General features: G+C 42.3%; 1 protein-coding gene and 1 pseudogene across 1 annotated transcript; both read left to right on the forward strand.

Moving 5' to 3' along the window:
• Positions 1-5092: 5092 nt before the first annotated feature.
• On the forward strand, positions 5093-5870 carry LOC133377646 (proto-oncogene Mas-like; annotated as a pseudogene).
• Positions 5871-13032: 7162 nt separating this feature from the next.
• Positions 13033-16210, forward strand: LOC133377650 (mas-related G-protein coupled receptor member H-like). Its single transcript, XM_061612080.1, has 2 exons — positions 13033-13054; positions 15207-16210. Exons 1-2 carry the CDS (start codon positions 13033-13035, stop codon positions 16208-16210), a joined length of 1026 nt encoding a protein of 341 aa, XP_061468064.1.
• The last annotated feature ends 9384 nt before the right edge of the window (positions 16211-25594 follow it).

Consider the following 25594-nt stretch of genomic DNA (forward strand, 5'->3'; position numbering starts at 1 on the left):
AGAGCATGAACACACTTGTGTCTAATCCCAGCAACTTAATTTTCTCTGCATTTCATCCTATTTTTATAAACATTCATTAGTTGAAGGATATCAAATTTTGAAACATGGCTGTGATTCAATTCTCATAGTGCTAATTTGATAGATTCAGCTTTAAATATGAACAGAATAAAATGTCCCCCCCACCTCTAATACTCAGTATAGAATCATCATCAGAGTTATCTTGCCTGGACATATGCGGATGAGATTGTGTCTCCTGTGGGTAAAGACAGTTACCAAAATATTTGATATGAAACCCATGTCATGTGAAAAATAACAATGCACTCAATAATTTTAAAAAACCCTTCCCAATTAAACTTTCTCAAAAAAACATTTTGACTCTTTTCAGACTTGTGTCTGAGACAGCAACCAACCTTGTTCTGAAATGCAAATTTGGAAAACTCCACTGACACCCTAGGGGCATGCAGAAGCCCTCTGAGGGATCCCTTGGTCCTCTTTTGCCTTCCTTTGAATGTCTTCACAGACTATATCTTTGAAGAAAGGTGTTGTCAAAGCACTCTAAATTTTGCTTCTGCTGACAGTTTGGTTGCAAATCCAAATATGATGTGTCCTTTACTGACCCAACAAATGTATGTTCAATTTTCCTATGCAACAGCACAGATACAACTTCTAGAAACATGCTCTAGATCTGGCAGTGTAGTGCCGTTGTTGGACCAGGAGTACAGTGAAATATGTTCAAATTCCCATTCTGCTGTGAAAGTCACCACCCTGAGGCAGTCACATAAAACTTCACAGGTTAAGGATAACGTGGAAAAATCATGATCTATGCCTTAAGCTCCTTGGAAGAAAGATTTAATAAAATAAATGAATAAAGTGATTGTATAGAAAAATCTTATTAAATAGATGAAGAAACTGAAGGTAAATCTTGAGTGGAGTGAGAGCCAAGTCTGTTGTAATTGTTAAGAGTGTTGGAGTGGGACCTGGGAGACCAGGGTTCAAATCCTCAGTTGCCCATGAAGCTCACTGGGTGATCTTGGGCCAGTCACTCTCTCTCAGCCTAACCTATAGGGTTGTTGTGAGGATAAAATCAGGAGTTGGAGAGTCATGTTTGTACACCACCTTGAGCTCTTGAGAGGAAAGGTGGGATAAAAATGTAACAATAAATTGTTGTTGTTAAGTTGATTATGACTTATGGCGACCCTATGAATCAGTGACCTCCAAGAGCATCTGTCGTGAACCACCCTGTTCAGATCTTGTAAGTTCAGGTCTGTGGCTTCCTTGATGGAATCAATCCATCTCTTGTTTGGCCTTCCTCTTTTTCTACTCCCTTCTGTTTTTCCCAGCATTGTTGTCTTTTCTAGTGAATCAAACAATAAATAAATAGTAATACATAAAAATTGAATATATGGTACTATTTGCGTATGAATTTGCTCTGTGTGTGTCCATTTCAGTTTGTGATTGGGTTGATTGACTGAAGGTGGATTAAGGATGTGTGAAGTTATACATAGGTCTTTCCCTGCCCTGTGCTGGCATGCAGCAGTTTTTCCCCAGGGTAAACATTCAGAGTGGATGGGAGGTCCATACTTGAGGATCAGCCAGGGAGCGTGGTCAGAGTTGTTTAAGGAAGCAGGAGAACTTTGGTCAGTTGAGGCTGATAGAGGTGGTGGGGTAGAGATCATTGGCAGGAACACATGAGAAAAGAAGCGCAGAGAGTGATGGTGGAATTCAAACGTCAGGACAAGGCATTTCTGCTGGAGGTGGACATGACTGGGAAACCAGTGAAGAGAACTGGGGAGGGACACTGAAAGGGGTGAATGATGAGAAGAATGAAGAGAATAAGAAGTTTGAGCTGCTGGGTTTTGGATGGATTGGAGCTTTGAAGACGTTCAGGGAGGAGAAGGCTAGTCCATGTAGGAGATGAACAGAGCATGAGACAAGTTGAAGAGATGGGAAGGAATGGCAGGATGTTAGCCCCATGGTGGAAGAGAAGCACCAAGACTGACTAAGCATGAGGAGCAAAACACAAGGAAGAATCCAAAAGAAAGCAACACCCTCCCTTCCTCCACTTTCCCCTGACACTGCTGCTCCAGGACATCACTGCCAGCAGTAGAAGGAAGTGACCTCCATCCAGTTCTCCAACTTGCATTAAAGAACTGCTTTTTTCCTATGGTGCTTCTTACAGTTGATTTAATCTTTATTTTGTGTCTGTGGGTTTTATGTGTATCCATGATTCTGTGAACCAGCTTCAACATGGACAGATAAAATCCAGACATGACTTGAATCAATCAAGATGTTTTTCCTGATAAAATCACAGAGTGTTTGGGTTGGTTCCGCTTTCTCAACAACTTGGAAAACCACTTTTCTCAGAAGTGGCTTCCTAGGGCATAGAGGGCAAGACTCTGCTCCTACGTTTGCCAGTGACTATTTTGATAACCAATGAAAAGCATTTTCTACTTGCCATGTCATGCTGGGAAACTGATTAAGTACAGATGAAGAGTGGGTGGGATCCTATACGTCTTGGAGAGAACTTGGTAAGACATCTCTCTCCACCTGTTAGTGTTGCATTCATTTCTGCAACTCTTCTGATTATCTACTTATTCCAGGACAGTATACTATACCTCTTGCTGCCTCCAATTAATCATACCTAAAAAAAATCCATAATTTCTGTCAGGGATGTGATTGTCTCAATCTGACATTTGATATTTGCAAGAATGGGAGGGAAAATATAGATCAGTGGCAGAGGTATATATGTTTAACATGCAGACAAGCCCAACTTTAATTTTGTGACACAGTTCTCCAAACTACTAATGGCTACAAATATGCCTATAGGGGAAAATACAAAAAACTGTATATACAGAACCATAGAATAGTAGAGTTGGAAGGGGCCTATAAAGCCAACAAGTCCAACCAGCTGCTCAGTGCAGGAATCCAACTTAAAGTATATCTGACAGGTGGCTGTCCAGCTTCTTCCTGAGTGCTACCAGTGTTGGAGAGCCTACCACTTCCCTAGGTCATTGTTTCCATTGTCATACCGCTCTAACAGTTACGAAGTTTTTCCTGTTCAGTTGAAATCTGGCTTCCTGTAACTTGAGCTCATTATTCCATGTTCTGCACTCTGGGATGATTGAGAAGATCCTAGCCCTCCTCTGTGTGAAAAGGGAAAATAACATACCCAAATGTGTTATATATGGGTAATTGTTTGCAAAAATGTTTGTTGGTTATTGTTGCTATTACTACTAGTAGTAGCTGTATTTAAACTTACCAGTTGCTTGTTACCTAAAAAGTCTGCAAGCAACTTATATAAATACATTATATCATGGGGGAAACAAAAACAAAATTCACATAATACAATATACAACCTGAGAGCAACAGCCTGTCCAACTGCAGATTATGCAAGAAATATGCAGTGATTCATTTGCACATAAGAGCTTGCTAGATCAAGCCAATGGCCCATCTAATGCAGCATCCTGTTCTCACAGTGGCCAACCAGATGCCCATGGGAAGCCCACAAGGAGAACCTGAGCGCAACAGCAACTCTCCCCTCCTGTGGTTTCCAGCAATGGGTATCCAGAAGCATTAGTAAAAAAAATGTACACAAAATATGTTTATTGGAAGAAATTCATATGAAAAAAATGCCCGCCCTCAGACCACCTCATGAAATAAATAGTACATAATGCAAAGACTGCCACCCAAATCTCAGAGAATTTCTGTCCCCTCTGTTGAATGCCCTAGAATATCTTCTCCCAGCTTTGTATCTCTTCAAACTTCTAGTGACAATGGTGGCTGGGCAGGTTTTGCATTAAGTGATGTACATGTTTGTATGTGTGTGTGCGCGCAAGTTCCACCTATATACTACATAATGTACACATGTTTATTTGAAGACAAGAACAGGAACCTTTGCATATGCAGATGAATGTGCATGCACTCTGTTGATGTGTTATTCAATACACTGAGATGAGCTATGCAATGAGCCACCGCATTGTGCTCCGCACCTGCTAAGTATGTTCTTGGCTGTGCTTCCTGAACACCTGAACAGGGCTGTTCTCATGAGAGGCACAACAACTTCTGTAAGTCTTCATAGCCCACCTTTCTGACCACTGGATATGCACTTAACAACTCGTCCAGATTTCACAAAGCATTACCTGCACACTTGCAAGGATCCTTAGGCAGCCATAAGGGCTGGAAAGTTGACTTAAAAAAAAAAAAGTTTTTTTTTTTTTAGGCTGTTAGGAAGCTGAATTTTGTAGCCAATATCACAAAGTGGAGTTTTTCGGCTGCCCCATGGACTTTTGCAACAATACACAACCTTTCCTCTGAATTAAACAAAAGGCTTCAGTAGTATTGATACAGGAGACGTTTTACAGTAATCTGAGCATCCTTGGGTTATTGTTGTATAAGACTGACCTAAGAAAGTGACCTTGCCGAAGAGATATATCATTGCTCCCCGGGGGAAGGGCCATAACTCAGTGGTCAAGCATGTGTTTGGCATGCAGAAGGTCCCAGATTCCATCCCTGGCATCTCCAGGTAGGGCTAGGAGAGACTCGTGCCTGAAAGCATGAATAGCTGCTGCCAGTCAGTGTAGACAATACTGAGCTAGATGGACCAATGGTCTGATTCAGTATAAGGCAGTTTCCTATGTTCTTATTCCTCCCCTTCCCCACCCTTCTCCAGTAAAGATAAGAACAAGAAATAACAGTATATATAATCAGTGTCATGCATCAATGTAACATGGTTGAACTTTATAGTAGGAACTGACTCCACCTTTGTCTCTTTTCGCTTAGTAGGAGAATCCACTCCAGAAGTAGCTGAAATGCAGAGACTGAGCATGATAGACAATTATAGCCTGGATTCCCTGTCCTCTTTGAATGCTGCATAGAAAGTTGGAACATACAATCAAACCAGAGTCTCAGCCATGAGTTGAATCATGAATTACGGTCACATATTTTAATAGGCATTATTATCAAGGTCGTTATTTTAGTTATTAATGTTTTAATGTTTTTAGTTACTGTAAACCGCCCAGAGAGCTTCGGCTATGGGGCGGTATACAAGTATATAAATAAATAAATAAATAAATAAATTAGCATTTTTTTACTTATGGGGAATGGAATTGTCATCTGGCATCTGGGTTTCCATTTTAAGAGGAATCATTTCAACATCTACAATATATCCTGAATGTGGCTGTGGATGATTTTGGATTCCTCATATGGTTATGTACTTGTGGATCACTTTGCATAGCAATTACATTTGCAGCCATAACTAGTTCTTGGCATATTCTTCGGTTCTGGCTATTAGTTTCCTATATCTTTTTCTTCATGTACATCACTGATCAGTTTCTGTTGACAGCCATCAGCATTGACAGGTGTGTTCCTGTCCTCTTCTCAGTTTGGCATAGATGCCACTGGCCACCACTCTTGTCCATCACTGTGTGTGCCCTAATATGGATCCTTTCTTTCCTGCTCTTTGTAATTCACTTCACTATTGAAATAATGCACTTTGGGACCCATCTCACGGTGTACCAGTTTATGATTTTCTTTTGTCTCCCACTCATGGCTATCTCAGCTCTGATTCTGTTATCAAAGTTGGTTTTAGATCACAAAAGTGGAGGCAGGGAAAGGTTTTAGAGTCATCCTACTTGCCATCCTCTTCTTCCTCCTCTTAGCTTTTCCACTGACTTGCTCTTATTTAATCAATTATTGTCTTGGTCTTACATATCCACCTATATTATTTGTTGGGTTCTTATGCAGCTGTCTAAATAGCAGTGTTAACCCTGATTTATTTCCTGGTTGGGAGAAAGGAGAGGGGCCAGTCTAGGGAGAACATGAAGGTCATACTCCAGAAGATTTTCAAGGAAGAGGAAGATTGTATAGAGTAGCTGGAACATCCAGTCCAAACCCAGATATGATCCCTTCAAAAATATCAGAAGGCTTTGCCTTTCTTTCTCTACTGACTATGATGTAAGTTCTCTACATAGGGATAACCAACATGGTGCCCTCTCGATGTTTTAGACTACAAATCACATCATCCCTGGCTACTTGTTCTCCTAATTGAGGATGATGAAAGTCCAAAACAACTGGAAGGCTCCTCGTTGGGTACCCCTGCTTTAGGATTTTGATTCAACTAAGCCCATTTTAGCTGCTGTAGGTTTACCATAGATTCTATGGTACATAGATTTATTTATTTATTTATTAAACTTATATACCGCCCCATAGCCGAAGCTCTCTGGGCGGTGCACAAGACTAACATCAAAATACAATAAACACATATTCACAATTTAAACACATTAAAAAGATTTAAAATTTAAAAATGAAACAATTCCAACACATACTAAAAACATATTAAAATGCCTGGGCAAAGAGGAAAGTTTTAACCTGGCGCCGGAAGGATAGAAGTGTTGGCGCCAGGCGTATCTCCTCAGGGAGATTGTTCCATAAATCAGGGGCCACCACTGAAAAAGCCCTTTTTCTTGTTGCCACCCTCCGAGCTTCCCTATGAGTAGGCACTCAGAGGAGGGTCTTCGATGTTGAGCGTAGTGTACGGGTAGGTTCATATCGGGGGAGGCGTTCCATCAGTTATTGTGGTCCTGTGCTGTGTAAGGCTTTGTAGGTTAGAACCAGCACTTTGAACCGGGCCCGGAAACATATAGGCAGCTAATGCAAGCGGGCCAGAATCGGTGTTATATGTTCGGACCGTCTGGTCCCCGTTAACAGTCTGGCTGCTGCATTCTGCATGAGCTGCAGTTTCCGAACCGTCTTCAAAGGCAGCCCCATGTAGAGCGCATTGCAGTAATCTAATTTAGAGGTTACCAGGGCATGAACTACTGAAGCGAGGTTCTCTCTGTCCAGATAGGGGCGTAGCTGGGCCACCAGTCGAAGTTGGTAAAAAGCATTCCGTACTGGCTCCTCAGTTCCTGTGAAGGAGGATCATGGCCATGGCATTCCATGCATTGTACATCAAACAGCTTTTGAAGATTTGGAAACTTCACTTGGTTCAAAATACAGCAGATAGATTGGTCACCTGTTATTATATGCCTTCAGGTTAATTATAACTTGTGGCGACCCTATGAATCAGGGACCTCCAATAGCACACACCACCCTGTTCAGATCTTGTAAGTTCAGGTCTGGGACCAGCTAAAGGGAACATCTTACCAGTCTTGAATCAGCTAGTCAATTTCCATGCACAGGCCAAAGTTTTCTTTCTAATGTTTAAATCCCCTGCTATCAGAGATCATAGGGGAGCCAGGAAAATATATATTTGTGGCTTTGATGCCCTGGCTGCAGAATGCTGTCTGCACAGAACTCAAGTTGCATCAAATTCATTACCATTTTGGTGCCAGAGAAGATATTTTTTATCTACCACGTCTCCCCACACACACACACACTTACTCATGCATGCGGCTTTTTGTTCTTGGTTCTTGTTTTACTATTTGTTGCTATTTTATTATTTTAAATGTATGTCCTATTATCATCAATGGCATATTTTAGTGGTTTAGTTATAAAACTCCTTGATTGAAATGAAGGATGAAAATTGTTCATTTTTTAAAAAATAAATAAATAAATAAAAATGAAATGTCACTTCAATGGGCTGCAAGGTGGGTGGGAAAGAGTTACTAAATTATGCAGAACAGAAGTTCTTTGAACAGAATCAATCAATCAGTCATTTATTACAGTCAAAGACCAGCACTATAAAATATTAAAACAATAAAACATATCAATATTATACAGAGAAAGAAACAAACATAACATAAGATAATATGGCACTAATGGTGTTGGGTAAATACACCCATGGGCAAAAAGGCCCCCAAAAGGTTAGCTATTATTATTATTTTCCATTATTTTCTCCTACAGGTAACAGCTGATGCACAAAATCTTGCCATATTAACTGTGACCTGCGGGACCCTATCTGAGAGTACATATTCTAAATAAAATGCATCAGACCTTCCGCGGGTTTTTTGAAGAATTGGGGTCATGAGATCAAATCGGGAGTCCCAATAAAAAGGACAATATAGCAGCACATGAGCAACAGTTTCCACATTTCCCATGTCACAGGGGCATAAGCGCTCTTGTACTGGCACCTTATTAAATCTGCCTTCTAGAAGCGCAGAAGGTAAAGCATTGAGCCTAGCAAGCGTGAAAGCTTTTCTATACTTGGGAATTGACAAATTTGTCATATAATTTGTTGTTATATACATTCTCAAATAATCTCCATAGTTAGAGTGCGGCCAGGCTCAAATGATTTGCGGCTTTCCTTATGCCATCTTGCATGGCATGGGTCCTTGGATCCAATTGCAAAGAGTGGTATTCAGTGCTAGACTTACTCAGAGGAGACCCATTGACGTTAATATTTATTTATTTATTTATTTATATCCCACCCTTCTTCCCAGTAGGAGCTCAGGGCAGCAAAGACACTAAAAACTCTCTAAAACATCATAAAAACTGGCTTTAAAATAAAACAAAACATGTTAAAACAAAAACAAAACAATATCTTCCTTCACTCTGTTCCTCAAGAGTAAACTTCACTGTAAAGTTTTTTTGGTTTAGTCTTACTTTCCCCTTTGGTCTGCTTGGTGCTCAGTCTGCCCATTTCTCATAATATGCATATGTGCCGGACTGCGAATATAGGAACATAAATAGGAAGCTGCATTAGACCATATCAGACTATGAGTCCATCTATTGCGCTGTTTTCTGCAGGAGAGCAAGAGGCTCCCCAGGATTTCAGGCCGGAGTCTTTGCCAACGCACCCCTTGAAGAAGACTCGAGAAACAGAATAATGGTGAAAAGATTATATTTATTTAAATATTAAAAATAGAAGACGAGTTTAACAATAACCAAATTATATAAATTCAGTCAGGTGAGGTTAAACCAACACGAATGAGGGGAGTATCCCTCCACTACCCTGGGCATGTAACAGCATAGCTCCCCAGCCAAGGACTGGGACAAAATTCTCCCTACTTCCTAAGGGGAGATAGGTGAAAAATTCAATTCAGTTGACATTTAGCTGAATTTATTAAAAGTTGCACTTTCTGAAATGATATGAGAACCAAATCAATGCCATCCTTCAAAATTCACACTTATCTGAATTTTGCAATGCAGTTCTCCAACCAGGTAATGTTTACAAAAATGCATGCATTAGGGGAAAGTATGCACAAAATGAAAATATTGGTGAACATAACAAAAAATCATTATGTTAGAGAAATTGCTTGCAAAAATGGGTGCGTTCGTCAAAACTGCATACAAAAATGTGTTTATTATGAGAAATTCACACCAAAATGCTGGAGAATTTTCATGAGGATTTTTTTAAAAAAAAAAATGCAAATTGCTGCAGAAATGTGGAGTACTGAATTTAAGGTTGGAAAACTGAGAAGCTGAAAGAACCAAAATTAACAGATCCTTCCATCCCTGTGCTAAGTAAGCCTGGGGTATGTGACCTCAACATATCCAACTGGGCTCTGCTGTCTAGTTATACAGCCTTGAGAGTGGCTGTATACTATAGCCAGCATGGATTTTTCACATTCCGCAATGTTAAATGGAAAATACCCCCGCATGCCATTCTGATGCTTCCCATAAGCTCAGTTCAAACCTTACAAAACTTATAGTTCTGAACTCAGAAACACTTGCTTAACAACCCTGTCAATGTTCATGGTGATATACAAAACAGTCAGAGAGAATCAAGAGTTCAAATTCTAAAAAGAGAGAGAGAAACCTCAGAGCCCTTTTGGACTTTTTTCTGCGAGTTCTCATAATCTGTTGAAATTCATTAAAAATCAGCCATGTTCACAGAGTACCTGTAATCCTAATACTGACCTTGCCCCATACTCTGACCTTCATCTACTGCAGTTTAAAAGTTAAAAAAATGCCTGGTTGATTTTTAATTAATTTAAGAAATTTTGGCTGGAAGCCTATTATAACGCGGGGCATGCTCAGTAAGGACCAACTGTCAGTGTTCTAAAAGCCTCACAGCTGCTGGGCTTGGCTAATCAGAGGGCCACACCCACACCAGACTTGATCTCACTTGAGACAGTCATGGCTTCCCTCAAAGAATCCTGGGAAGTGTAGTTTGTGAAAGGTGCTGAGAGGAGACTCCTATTCCCCTGAAAGAATGGTTAACAGTCAGCCACTCTGATTGAAGGTCTGTGAGAGGAACAGGGCGTCTCCTAGCAACTTTCAGTACCCTTCATTAACTACACTTCCCAGGATTCTTTGAGAGAAGCCATGATTGGCTTTGAGCCACGGCTTTGAGAGAAGCCATGATAAATTGTTTTAAATTGTTTTTAGATGTGTTTTTAAATTTGTATATTTGTTTTTAATGTTTTTAGTTATTTTAAAGCGCCCAGAGAGCTTCGGCTATGGGGCGGTATATAAATACACTACATAAATAGATAAATAAATAATGATTGTCCAAAGTGTAGTGGAGGCCTGGTGTGGATGTGGCCAGGGACAGCTTTGTTTTAAATTTGGGTGGGAGGTAGGGTTGCCAGGTTCCTGGCCTGAGACTGATCCTGTATCTTTAGGAGAAGAGAAAGGCAGCCAAGTGCAGGTGTTCTTGCAACTCTGTAATGGGAAAAACCACAAGGTAGAATTCTCCCTTCCCCCAGCACAACTTTGAAAGATACAGAAGACGTCTTGGTTGCCAGGCCCAGCCTGGTCAGTTTTACCTATCCTAATCATGATTGCATAGGTGTAAATCTGATTCAACTCAACAATCATACAAATGATCAGACCTGCCTTTCCTCTCCCTTTCTCCTCCCCTCCCCTCTTCCTTCTTCCGCCTCCCCTGCCCACTCCATCCCTCCATCCCTCCCCCCCAGTCAGTTTTACGTATCCTAAGCATGATTGCACGGGAGTAAATCCCACTGAACTCAATAAACATGCAAATGACCACATCTGTCCTTCTTCTCCCCTCCCCCTCCTGCCTGCTCCCATCCCAGTCCTCCCCTCTGCCTTTCCACCCCTCCCTCCTCCCCCTCCTCCCTTCCCCATCCCCTGTGGTCAGTTTCACCTATCCTAAGCATGATTGCACGGGAGTAAATCCCACTGAACTCAATAAACATGCAAATGACCACTTCTGTCCTTCTCCCCTCCCCCTCCTGCCTGCTCCCATCCCAGTCCTCCCCTCTACCTTTCCACCCCTCCCTCCTCCCCCTCCTCCCTTCCCCATCCCCTGTGGTCAGTTTCACCTATCCTAAGCATGATTGCCTGGTGTGTGTGTGTAAATCCCACTTAATTCAATAAGCATGCAAATTCTCAGCAAACTTGCGCAGGATCCCATTTCTTACCTCCCGGATTAAAAAGCAGGGAAATTCACTAATAGGCAAAAAACCTTGCGGTTTAAGAATGTACCTATAGCCCGCATATATTTCTACCAAACTTTAAAAAGCAGGAAAATTGGGCAGCTATAGTGAATGCACCAGGGGAGCAGGAGAACTGAACTCCTCTCTGAGATATTGTACTGCCCTACAAAGTTGTCAAAATGCAATCACAATTTGGGTTGGTCTTTCACAGTCCAATCCACTTCCTGTGTAGCTTGGAAGAATTTGGTAACATGCGCCTCTGAGCATATGGTGAGTGGTGGCAACACCTGTAATCAGCCCAAATAATAGAAAGAAGATATGTCCTGTGCTGACCTTGTTTTAGCCGGGAGGAAGCAACATTATTAAGACAGTTGATATAGTTGAGATGGTCACTTTAAATATATCTGATTTACTTTGTCATTTTAGTGAAGTTTCCTATAGGAAATCATTTTCTTTTGCTTTTGTGAAGTACAGCAACACTTTGCAAAATTTATACTAAAAAAACTCCAAACATAATTGTGGGATAATGGCACTGACTTCTGCAAAATAGTCTCCAGTGGACCTCAGAAGTATCTCAATTTGCACAAGATAAGACAGTGGGAGGTGAAATATATTCTAGCAAAATTCTAGATGTGCTCTATGTTTTTAATTGATCGTCAACACCTTGCCTTAAATCAAGTGGTTTAAACATAGCAGGCTGAAAACATGCATCCTCTTTTTTCCAACAGCTAGAGTCATTGCTGAAGTAGCAACATATTGTAATCAGTCTGATTTTACATCAAACTGCAGTTTCAGATTCAACTGTTAATGCACCCAAAATAGAAATAGACCATAACCTCCAATATAAAACACAAAAGGCGGTCTTCACCATCACATGACAATGACCAATAAAAAGGCTTTGAAATTAATAAAAATACATTTGACACAGATTTCTAGGATGAATAAGGAGGGGGGAAATTTTCTGGTTTAGATTCTCTGTAGAAACATTAGTAACACAGGAAAGAAGCAAAGTAAGAAGAACACCAACAAACATACAAAAATATAATTCTCCATCTTTGGAGATGGCAGGTGTATTCACCAAGGTGTGCATGCCAGGCCTAAAGGGCATCCCCAAATACCTTCCAAGCCTCAGGCTATTGGAGATGACTCAAGAGTGCCCCTAACCTCATGTTGTCTCAGAGACGCTGACAATTAAGGTCCCAATTTCCCTTACCTGCCTCCACTGAATGCCAGACCGACCAAATTAGAATTGAGAACTCTACAGTGTGAAGCAGGCAAAAAGATCTCCAAGTGCCAATCACCCAAATAATTCCCACTCAGACCCTGGAAAAGGTAACTAGGGACAGCCCACAATGTAAAGGGATGGAGAAGGAGGTGCTCCAATGCAAAGGAAGGATTGAAAGGGGCAGAGCAGTCCTAAATACAGGAATAATTGCCTCCGCCTATTGGGCACTCCCACCCACAAGGTATCCAGACCCCCTCCACTTGGGAAATACCAACTCAAGTATTCTCCCAAGGAGGGGGATGTGAGGCATATTTGCCCCCACTGAGAATGGAAAATGGACTGCCTTCAAGTCAATCCCGACTTATGGAGACCCTATGAACAGGGTTTTCATGGTAAGCAGTATTCAGAGGGGGTTCACCATTGCCTTCCTCATTGCCTGTCCCCACTAAAGGGCAGGAATGGCTTTGGCAGCCCTATCTGGAGACACCACAGACTGAAAGGCATATGCTATGCCATTTAGCTATGGCCTTTGAAACACCTCCAAGTATAAAGTGGATATTTCTCTTGAATATTTGATAAGCTATTACCTTCACAGGCAGAGGAGATTGCTGAACCATCCAGGGGGAGAAAGAGAAGCCTGCCCGTTAACGGATTTGATTTTTTTTTATCATCTTATGAATTCTCTGCCCCACCCTTTTTGAATAAACCTAAAGCGCCTCTCTGGAATTCTCTGCTCAAGGTTATGTACTGACTTCTGGATGGACAATTTCTTTTAAAAGCAGAAAAGAGATCCTGACTGAGATCCCGGAATTCTTGGAGATCATTTCAAGCCTTGTGAGCAAAGAGTTGTGATTGGAATAAGGTAGGAAAATCTGTGCAGAGAATTTTCCTGATGCCACTTTCTCCTCTTTTGTGTTGCCAATTTTTTTCTTCCTTCAGACCTCTCCTCAAAGACAATCTTTTCTTTAAAGCGTTTGGCTTAACCTCTTTGCCCTCATCCTAACCAAAATGAAGATGAACCTTTTCTAAAGCCCTTTGCTCCTATTCATCTCTTCCTTTCCAAATTGTGTTCTGTGATATTTCTCCAGCTATACCCATGGAACAAAGTCATAGCAGCATGGTTACTGAAACTGGCGATATCCAATCTTCGCTTTTGGGGATCCTTACTATATGGGTATTTTGCGTGGGGCATCTCCCAAGGATTATCTGCACAATTCCACTGTCGCTTCATACAGTTGGCCAACTGAAAGGAAGGAGTTTGCTTTCAAATAACAGCCATAGTGCCAGGATAATTTTCAGATCAGAAAATGCACTGTTCAATAGCGAGAAAACTAAACTAAATTGTATTTTAAAGGAGAAGTTGGCAGTAAAAAAAAATGCTGCCAGATATAGTTGCCAAGAAGAAGACTCAAATGTTTGCAGCCTGCATGTGTATTTTTGATTAAACATATTCTCTCTCTCTCTCTCTCTCTCTCTCTCTCTCTCTTTCTATCATGGGGCAAAGGCATGTTGCCAAGGGTCCCTGGAACCTGGAACAAAATTTGCCCAAATGAGTTGCCTGTACTTATCTGGGGACTTGCACACATCTCCAAGGCTGCAATTGTAAACACAGACAGTAAGATGTAGCCCCAGTTCAATATACATGAATAAGATTTCACAGTTGGTTTGTATTGTGTAAAGAAAAAGCAAGCAAGCAGCTTATGTAGCACACCTCATGGCTGTGGTTTACCTCAAATGGAAAGCATTGTAAGCCAAAGCAAAACAAAAATTATGTATACTGGTGATGGGGTGGAGGACTAATTCCATGTGAAATGATGGGTTCAAAGAATCCTAGTATTGGAAGAGGCCTTCCGTAGCTACCAGAAGCTGACGTTCACTCCCAGAGATGGCTACTTTGGGTTAAAGACTTAAGGATGCTGGTGATGTTCACCAGACTCAGGCCCAGGAATTATCTTTTGGGGTTCGATAATGCTCATCTCAAAGGAAAGATGAGCACTGAAAGAGCTTGAATTCTTCTTCAGAATAAAATCTGCAGGAGGTTTCAAGAGTTCGAACACTTGGAGGTGTCTCCATTGCTTTGCTCAGGGGCGCATGCACCACCGCCCCCATTAACTGTGCTGCACAGGGATAGAGAGGGATTCTTTGAGCAGCCTTGTGGCAGTGGTGCTTTCAGGTGTCCTAAACATGTAGCCTTTTTGCATGCAGATATCTTTTGCTCTACGGGGATCTCTTCAGGAATGTACAAAAAAAGAAGAACAAAACACTTCTGAGCCTGTAGAACACACCCTTGTTTGTCAATTTCGTTACACGATTTCATGAGGCTTGAGTAGCTTGCAATCTAAAATTTAAAAAAGAGAAATGAGCAACACAGGAGGTGGTGGTGGGATAAACAGGGAAAGATTACCCAATTATTTTAATTACATACAGGCTTAGAAGGGCAAGCAAACTAGAGGCTCATGCCAAACGCTTCAGGAAGACGGTAGGCTTCACAGGGACGCTCTGTGAAACCTCACATATCTTCAAATATTTATGCAAGCCCCACTGTCTTTTTAACTGGAGGTGAAAGAGCACGAGATATTCATCTTAAGAATAGATCCCCATATTGATATAAAGGCAAGAAAGACTAGGGTGAAAAGCCTGAGCTTCACCTTTATTAGCCAAGGCTAATTCCACCACTGTCACTTTTCTTCCAGCAGGAGTATCTACACCAGAAGAAGCACAAAAGCAAAGGCTGGGCACCATGACCGCTTTCAGCCCAATTTCCTTGTCCCCTTTGGATGCTGGAAAGGAATATTATGGGACATACAGCGAAACTGAGTCCCCAAACAATAGCCACAGTAATGATTATCCAGGATTGATTAGAGATAATGCGTTGGAAGTATATATTTTGACTGCCTTTATAATTTCAACCTGCATATTTGGACTTTTGGGGAATGGCGTTGTCATCTGCCTGCTTGGCTTCTGCATCAAGAGGAATCAGTTCAGCACTTACATCCTGAACCTCTCCATTGCTGACTTTGGTTCGCTCACAGCTAACTTGTACACATGCTGGATTGGATCACACTTGTACAAGCCCTTTCTGTGTATACTATTTGCCAATGTCTTCCTGTTCATGTACAATGCTAGTCAATGCCTACTGACAGCCATCAGCATCGACAGGTGCGTGTCTGTCCTCTTCCCATTTTGGTACCGATGGCACCGGCCAGCCCGTTTGTCCAGCGTTTTGTGTGCCTTAATATGGGGACTTTCTTTCCTTCTCAGTGCAATTCACTTCACTCTGTACATGGATTATACCATACAAGCCATCCAGTATGCCATGAATGTCTTCCTTTTCCTCCCACTTATGTCTGCCTCAACTCTGGTTCTGCTCACCAATGTTTGCTCAAAATTGCAACAGCGCAAGAGGGGAAAGCTTCTCATAGTAATCTTGCTTACTCTCCTCTTCATCATTTTTGCTTTTCCACTGAATGCCTTTTACATCACCATTTATATTTTTAATTCACATCCTTCCTACAACATACGTTATGGCTTCCTCTGTGCCTCGTTGAACAGCAGCATTAACCCTTTGATCTATTTCCTGGTTGGGAGGCAGAACAGAGAAAGACCTACAAAGTGTGTGAAAGCCATACTCCAGAATGTTTTCATAGAAGAGGAAAACTCTACAGAGGAAGTGGAGATCTCTGTTGAAACTCAGTTATAATGGCTTCAAAAGATCATCTCTTCTAGCTTTATCATTCTAGTTCTGATGAGACATTCTAGTTCCTATTAAGCGTTCCTGCCAAATATGTGTGCATGACTTTGGGTTGCATTGCCTGTAGCCTGCTTGACCTGTGGTCAGTGTGGTTTATTGATTCTAAGGAGGTGTATAGAATTTCAGCCTTGAGCAGGGGGTTGGACTAGATGACCTTCAAGGTACTTTATCATTCTATGATTCTCGATAGCATACATTCGTGAAGCAAGGCAGGGTCTTCTTTAATGTAAAGAGTATCTGATGCCTTAAGAGAGCAATTAGCTGTTTGTTGGGCCTGCTGAGGAAGGATGTAAGCAGGGGTGGGGGAATGGATTTAGACTGGAACCCCTATCACCTTTGGGCCAGCTTTAGCAAGTGGGCAGGGATGACCTGTGTTTTTTGGGGGGGTTAGGCACACACTTGCGCCCAACACCAGCTACATACGTTCTTTAGCTCCATTTATTGCTATGCAAAACTCTTTATTTCATCCTGGAGGACATGTAAAAATAGATTCACAATCTGAACCAGGAAGTGACTTAGTCAGACTATGGATTGTATTCAATTAACTACCCAAAGTAGACCCACTGAAATCAATGAGACTCAATTAGGAATGTCTATTAACTTCAGAGAGTAGGACTAGCATTCAATAGCACCTAATGGGATGGGATTTCTCCCAAAAGTGTGTGTCTGGGTTTGTCTGCACTCTGTTCCAGCCACTCCATTCTCCTCCCTCCTGCCACCCAGTTTTCTCCCCTCTCAGTCCTTCAACGGTCCATGCAATTGAAATATAATGGGGTTGTTTGGGTTGCTTTTGATGACTAAGATACCCCACATTTGCTAACCCTTCTCTCTTGTGCAAGGGTGGTGGTGAGGTTTTTTGGCTGCCTGAGATCAAGCAGGGGTAGAGATGGGTGACAAATTTGATTCTGTTTGCTTTTCAAGTTGCATCTATCCAATCTGCACTTCCCGAAACAGTATGAGAACCGAAGCACAGCCATCCTATTTGAATTTTGCAATGCAGTTTGCCAAACAAATAATGTTTACAAAAATCCATGTGCGAAGGGAAAATGTCAGTGAAAACAACATACAAAAATGCATTATATGATGAGAAATTGCTTGCAAAAATCTGTACATTAAGCAAAACTGCTTACAAAAATGTGTTTATTCACACAAGAATGCTGGAGAATTTTCATGAGGCTTTTTTTTAAAAAAATCTGCAACTTGCTGCAGAAATGTGTAGAAATGAATTTAAGACTGGAAAAATGAGAAACGAAGAGGTCTGAAATTGACACAACTAAAGGTACAGTAGGGCCCCGCTTATACGGTGGGTTAGGGACCAGGCCCCCACCGTAAAGCGGAAATCGCTGTAAAGCGGAACCCCACTGATTATAACGGGGCACATCGTGCGAAAATGCCGCAAAATGCCGCAAAATTGCAAAAACGGCTTTAAAATGGGGAATTTCCCGCCACTGCATTAGTGGAACATGAAGCCCCGGTGAGCGGGGCCCTACTGTATAGGGGAAGACTCAACTTCTATTAGTATCTCTGATTATAATAATATACTGGGTATATTAGAGCTATCATCATTAGAGCTTTCTTGCTTTGATGTATGCGGATGAGATTTGGGTGTTTCCTGTGGTTGAAGACAGTTACAGAAATAGTTGACACATAACATAAGAACCTAAGAAGAGCCTGCTGGATCAGGCCAGTGGCCCATCTAGTCCAGAATCCTGTTCTCACAGTGGCCAACCAGATGCCTATGGGAAACCCACAAGCAGGATCTGAGCACAAGAGTACTCTCTCCACCCACATGGTTTCCAGCAGCTGGCATTCAGAAGTATACTGCCTCCAACTGTGGAGCACAGACATCATGGCTAGTAGCCACTGATAGTCTTTTCCTCCATGAATTTATCTATTCCTCTTTTAAATCCATCCAAGTTGTTGGCCATCACTGCCTCCTGTGAGAGCAAGTTCATAGCTTAACTATGGGCTGTATGATGTACTGTCTTTTGTCTGTCCTGAATCTTCCAGCATTCAGCTTCGTCAGATGTCCATAAATTCTAGTGGTATGAGAGAGGGAGAAACACTTCTCCCTATCCACTTTCTCCATACCATGCATAATTTTATAGACTTCTGTGATGTCATCTCTTACTTGCCTTTTCTCTAAACTGAAAAGCCTCAAATGCTGCAACCTTTCCTCACTGGTGTATCACTCCATCCTTTTGAACATCTTAGTTCACCTCTTTTGAACCTTTTCCAACTCTGCAATATCCTTTTTGAGGTGAGAAAACCAGAATTGTGAACAGTGTTCCAAATGAGATTGCATCATAGATTTGTACAATGGCATTATGATATTACCAGTTTTATTTTCAATACCTTTCCTAATGATCCCTAGCATGGAACTTGCCTTTTCCACAGCTGCCACATGCTGGGTCGACATCTTCATCGAGCTATCTACTATGACCTCAAGGTCTCGTTCCTGGTCAGTCACTACCAGTGCAGACCCCTTGAGAGGATATGTGAAACTCATGTCATGAGAAAAATAACTATCCGCTGACAGCCTAGGGGCCTGAAGAAGCTCTTTGAGGAATCTCCTGGGCCCTCTTTTGGCTTGCTTTGAAATCTCCACATGGTTCATCTTTAAGCAAATCTCCAAATTTTCTTGAAATGTTGCTTTTGCTGACACTTTGGGTGCACTTCTAAATATGATCTGGCCTTTATTGACTCAGGTGCATAAGCTACTCCCACACAGAGCACCACAGATTCAACCTCCAGAATGATGTTCTAGAGCTAGCAGTGTGGTATAGTGGCTAGAGTGTTAGACTACGAGTGGAGGGAGCTGGGTTCAAATTCCCACTCAGCCATGTCAAGTAATCTTGAGCCAATAATACACTCAGCCTAACCTACCACACAGGGATGTTGCAAGGATAAGGTGTGCAAAACCATATACTATTAATTTAACAAGCAAACAAAAATCTCTATTAAAGATAGCTACAAAATGATCTATGAGGACATTGAAGGTGAATTTCCTTTAATCACTAAGAATGAAAATTATTCCTCTGTTTCCATGTGAATTAGGCCTCTCTCTCCCCCTGTATGTATCCTAGATTGCATGATGGATTGTGTGTGGGTGTTAATGATATGTGATTGTGTGTAGCTCTGCTTCTGCCCACTACAGGAGCATAGCTCCTAAAAAGCTTCCCACTAGGTAGACATTCAGGAAGGGAGTTCAAAGGAGCAGAAGAATTTTGGTCAGTTCAGGTTAACAGAGATGGAGGGGAAGAGATAAGAACATAAGAACATAAGAAGAGCCTGCTGGATCAGGCCAGTGGCCCATCTAGTCCAGCATCCTGTTCTCACAGTGGCCAACCAGGTGCCTGGGGGAAGCCTGCAAGCAGGACCCGAGTGCAAGAACACTCTCCCCTCCTGAGGCTTCCGGCAACTGGTTTTCAGAAGCATGCTGCCTCTGACTAGGGTGGCAGAGCACAGCCATCACAGCTAGTAGCCATTGATAGCCCTGTCCTCCATGAATTTGTCTAATCTTCTTTTAAAGCCATCCAAGCTGGTGGCCATTACTGCATCTTGTGGGAGCAAATTCCATAGTTTAACTATGTGCTGAGTAAAGAAGTACTTCCTTTTGTCTGTCCTGATAATTGGCAGAGATGTGCCAAGAAACAAGGGCAACCCTTTTCAGCCCAATGGCCACATTCCCTTCTGGGAAACCTTCAAGGGGCCACATTCCAATGTTGAATGGGACCAGAGGCAAAAGTGGGCAGATCAATGTATGCATGTTCTACTTTTGTACTAGGGGCAATGTTCTATACGAAGGCTTCAGCAGTGGCCTACCTCCAGAGCATCAAGAGCAACCTCTCCCCTCTGCAGCAAAACACAGAAGAGGGGGCACTGGAGGCAGACCTGGCTTAAAAGCCATTCACCCAGGCCCCTCCTGATTGGCTCTGAGGCCCATGTGACCTCCCTCTTCTCTTCAGATCTAAACTACCCAAGTCTCCTTTGAAGCAGCGAGGGGTGGAGGCAAATGCGCCACCACAGAGAGTGGGAATGATATTGCTGCTGATGGTACAGCAGCCATCACCAGCCTGGTGTCCTCCAGATGGGAGTTGTAGCCCAATGCAGTTGACAGGGACCAGGTTGGCAAAGGCTGGTATAGAAAATCATCAATTCCAGTAGCAGACATAACGGATTTAATTGTTGTAAACCGCCCAGAGAGCTTCGGCTATGGGACGGTATCAGAGCTTGGAAATGACAACTCCCATCAGCCCCAGCCAGCAGGGCCACTGGATTGGGCTGATGGGAGTTGTAGGTCAAAAAAGTAACTTTTCCAAGCTCTGGGCGGTATACAAATGTAATGAATGAATGAATGAATATGGGCAACAGAGTTTTAGATCAACAAGAGGACTTGTGAAAGATGTGAAAGAGGAACTCAATTCAGAGAGAGAAAAGTAACAGTAAACAAGCCAAGGGATGACCAGAGTTTGAACTACATTTTGCCATACCGTAGAGAGCAAAAAGGAGGAACCTGGGAACTACAGACTATTCAGTGTGACATCAATCTTTGGAGAAATTCTGGAGCAGATTATAAAGCAGTCACTCTGTAACCACCTTGAAAACAATGCAGTGATTACTATAAACCAACATGGATTTGTCAAGAACAAATCTTGCCAGACTAATCTTATCTTATTTTTTTTAATTGGGTAACCTCCCTGGTAGACTGTATGAATGTAGTGGATATCATATATCTCAACTTCAGCAAAACTTTTGACAAAGTGTCCCATGATATTCAGATTAGCAAACTAGCTAAATGTGGGTTGGATGGAACAACTATCAGGTGGATCCACAGTTGGCTATAGAATTATACTCAAAGAGTGCTTATCAATGGTTTCTTATCAAAGTGGGGGGAAGTAATGAGCAGGATGCCACAGGGCTCGGTCCTGGGCCCAGTGCTCTTCAACATTTTTATTGATGATGTGGATGAGGAGGTGCAGGGAATGCTTATCAAATTTGCAGCTTTTATTTATTTATGTATTTATTGTATTTATATACCGCCCCATAGCCAAAGCTATTTATCAATGACTTAGATGATGGGGTGGAGGGAAGCCTTATGAAGTCTGTGGATGATACGAAACTGGGAGGGATAGCTAACACAATGGAAGACAGGAATAAAATCCAAAGGGACCTGGATAGACTAGAAAATTCGGCTGAAATTAATAAAATGACATTCAATAAAGACAAATGCAGGATTCTGCATTTAGGCCACAAAAACAAAATGCACGGGTACAGGATGGGAAATACCCGGCTTAGCAGTAGTGCGTGTGAGAAGGACCTTGGAATTGTAGTGGATCGCAAGTTGAACATGACCCAGTGATGCTGTGGCAAAAAAGGCAAACGCGGTTTTGGGCTGCATAAACAGAGCTATAGTTTCCAGGTCGAGGGAAGTAATAGTCCCACTATATTCTGCATTAGTCAGGCCTCATCTGGAATACTGCGTTCAGTTCTGGGCACCTCATTTTAAGAAAGATATAGACAAGTTAGAGCGGGTTCAGAAGAGGGCGACGAGGATGATAGCCGGTATGGAGAACAAGTCTTATGAGGAAAGGTTGAAGGAACTTGGCATGTTCAGTCTGGTGAAGAGAAGGCTGAGGGGTGACATGATTGCACTCTTTAAGTACCTGAAGGGCTGTCACATAGAGGAGGGTACAGATTTGTTCTCTGCTGCCCCAGAGGGTAGGACTAAGTCTAATGGTTTTAAGTTGTAGGAGCATAGATTCAGATTGGACATTAGAAGGAACTTCTTGACAGTAAGGGCAGTTCAGCAATGGAACCGACTACCTAGGGAGGTGGTGGGATCCCCTTCGCTGGATGTCTTCAAGCAGAGGCTGGACAGCTATCTGCGGGAGATGCTCTAGCTGTGGATTTCCTGCTGTGAGCATGGGGTTGGACTCGATGGCCTACAAGGCTCCTTCCAACTCCTTCCAACTCTATGATTCTATTATTCTCTCTGGGTGGTTTACAGTAATGAGAGCTCTCTGGGCGGTTTACAGATGATACAAAATTGGGAGGATAGCTAATACCCTGGAGGACAGAAAAAAAATTCAAAGTGATCTAGAAGCTAAATGAATTCTTTGCATCTGTCTTCACAGTGGAAGATATAGGGCAGATGCCTGAACCTGCACTAACATTTGCAGGAAGGGATTCTGAGGAACTGAGACAAATAGTGGTAACGAGAGAGGAAGTCCTAGGTTTAATGGACAATATAAAAACTGACAAATCACCGGGCCCGGATGGCATCCACCTGAGAGTTCTCAAAGAACTCAAAGGTGAAATTGCTGATCTGCTAACTAAAATATGTAACTTGTCCCTCGGGTCCTCCTCCGTGCCTGAGGACTGGAAAGTGGCAAATGTAACGCCAATCTTCAAAAAGGGATCCAGAGGGGATCCCGGAAATTACAGGCCAGTTAGCTTAACTTCTGTCCCTGGAAAACTGGTAGAAAGTATGATTAAAGCTAGATTAACTAAGCACATAGAAGAACAAGCCTTGCTGAAGCAGAGCCAGCATGGCTTCTGCAAGGGAAAGTCCTGTCTCAGTAACCTATTAGAATTCTTTGAGAGTGTCAACAAGCATATAGATAGAGGTGATCCAGTGGACATAGTGTACTTAGACTTTCAAAAAGCGTTTGACAAGGTACCTCACCAAAGGCTTCTGAGGAAGCTTAGCAGTCATGGAATAAGAGGAGAGGTCCTCTTGTGGATAAGGAATTGGTTAAGAAGCAGAAAGCAGAGAGTAGGAATAAACGGACAGTTCTCCCAATGGAGGGCTGTAGAAAGTGGAATCCCTCAAGGATCGGTATTGGGACCTGTACTTTTCAACTTGTTCATTAATGACCTAGAATTAGGAGTGAGCAGTGAAGTGGCCAAGTTTGCTGACGACACTAAATTGTTCAGGGTTGTTAAAACAAAAAGGGATTGTGAAGAGCTCCAAAAAGATCTCTCCAAACTGAGTGAATGGGCGGAAAAATGGCAAATGCAATTCAATATAAACAAGTGTAAAATTATGCATATTGGAGCAAAAAATCTGAATTTCACATATACGCTCATGGGGTCTGAACTGTCGGTGACCGACCAGGAGAGAGACCTCGGGGTTGTAGTGGACAGCACGATGAAAATGTCGACCCAGTGTGCGGCAGCTGTGAAAAAGGCAAATTCCATGCTAGCAATAATTAGGAAAGGTATTGAAAATAAAACAGCCGATATCATAATGCCGTTGTATAAATCTATGGTGCGGCTGCATTTGGAATACTGTGTACAGTTCTGGTCGCCTCATCTCAAAAAGGTTATTCTAGAGTTGGAAAAGGTTCAGAAGAGGGCAACCAGAATGATCAAGGGGATGGAGCGACTCCCTTACGAGGAAAGGTTGCAGCATTTGGGGCTTTTTAGTTTAGAGAAAAGGCGGGTCAGAGGAGACATGATAGAAGTGTATAAAATTATGCATGGCATTGAGAAAGTGGATAGAGAAAAGTTCTTCTCCCTCTCTCATAATACTAGAACTTGTGGACATTCAAAGAAGCTGAATGTTGGAAGATTCAGGACAGACAAAGGGAAGTACTTCTTTACTCAGCGCATAGTTAAACTATGGAATTTGCTCCCACAAGATGCAGTAATGGCCACCAGCTTGGACGGCTTTAAAAGAAGATTAGACAAATTCATGGAGGACAGGGCTATCAATGGCTACTAGCCGTGATGGCTGTGCTGTGCCACCCTAGTCAGAGGCAGCATGCTTCTGAAAACCAGTTGCCAGAAGCCTCAGGCGGGGAGAGTGTTCTTGCACTCGGGTCCTGCTTGCGGGCTTCCCCCAGGCACCTGGTTGGCCACTGTGAGAACAGGATGCTGGACTAGATGGGCCACTGGCCTGATCCAGCAGGCTCTTCTTATGTTCTTATGTTCTTATGTTCTTATCTTGATAGGCTGGAGCATTGGGCTGAAAACAACAGAATGAAATTCAACAGGGTTAAGTGCAAAGTTCTACACCTAGGAAAAAGAAACTAAATGCACAGTTATAAGATGGGAAATACTTGGCTGAACAATACGAGAAGGATCTTGGGATTGTTGTTGACCATGAGCTGAAATTAACCAACAGTGTGATGTGGTTGCAAAAAAGGCAAATGCTATTTTAGGCTGACTTAACACAAGTATAGTTTCCAAACTGTGTGAAGTACTAGTCCTCGCTATGGCACTGGTTAGGCCTCATCCTGAGTACTGTACCCAGCTCTGGACACCACACTTTAAGAAGGATGCAGACAAACTGGAACAGGTCAGAGGAGAGCAACCAGGATGATCAGGAGACTGGAAACAAAGCCCTATGAAGAGAGACTGAAAGAACTGGCCATATTTACCCATGAGAAGAGAAGACTAGGGGGAGATATGATAGCACTCTTCCATACTTGAAAGGTTGCCACACAGAGGAGAGCCGGGATCTCTTCTCGATCGTCTCAGAGTGCAGGGTACGGAATAATGGGCTCAAGTTACAGGAAGCCAGATTTCAGCTGAAACCAGAAAAAACTTCCTAACTGTTAGAGTGGTATGACAATGGAACCAATGACCTAGGGAGGTGGTGGGCTCTCCAACACTGTAAGCATTCATGAGTTAGCTGGACAGCCACCTGTCGGCTATGCTTTAAGTTGGATTCCTGCATCGGGAAGGGGGTTGGACTCGATGGCCTTATAGGCCCCTTCCAACTCTACTGTTCTATGATTCTATGAACAGTGTAAGTAGAACATGCCTATTATGAGCCATTAATAGGCTTATTCTCCATGAATTAATCTAATTCTCATTTAAAACCATCCAAGTTGGTAGCCATCAGAACATCTTGCAGGAGGAAATTCCCTAGTATAACAATCTACTGTGTTAGAAGAAGCACCTCCTTTTGTCTCTCCTGAAACTTCCAACATTCAGCTTCACTGGATGGCTCTGAATTCTAGGATTATGACAACTGATTATATCATCTACTGCTGGCAGCAGAGGGGTGGCCACTCTACAACTTGTCATGTCCCTTACATTGGCTACAATCTTGTATATGTTTGTGTGTTTGCAGTATATGTCCATGATAACTTGGCTGAGCATGGGAATTTAAAAGCAGGATATGAATCTGATCAATAGGAGCATTTCATTTGATAAAGTCACAGTTGTTGATGGTTTTTCCATTCTCCCCAAACCAACTTTTCTCAAGAGTGCCTTTCTAAGACATAAAGACTGAGATGGAAAGGATCCCCTCTTTTGCAAATGGTTATCTTGATGACCAATGAAAAACATTTCCTTCTTGTCACATGATGTTGGCAAACT

This window comes from Rhineura floridana, chromosome 1 (genome assembly GCF_030035675.1).
Source record: "Rhineura floridana isolate rRhiFlo1 chromosome 1, rRhiFlo1.hap2, whole genome shotgun sequence".
In the NCBI taxonomy this organism is placed as follows: domain Eukaryota; kingdom Metazoa; phylum Chordata; class Lepidosauria; order Squamata; family Rhineuridae; genus Rhineura; species Rhineura floridana.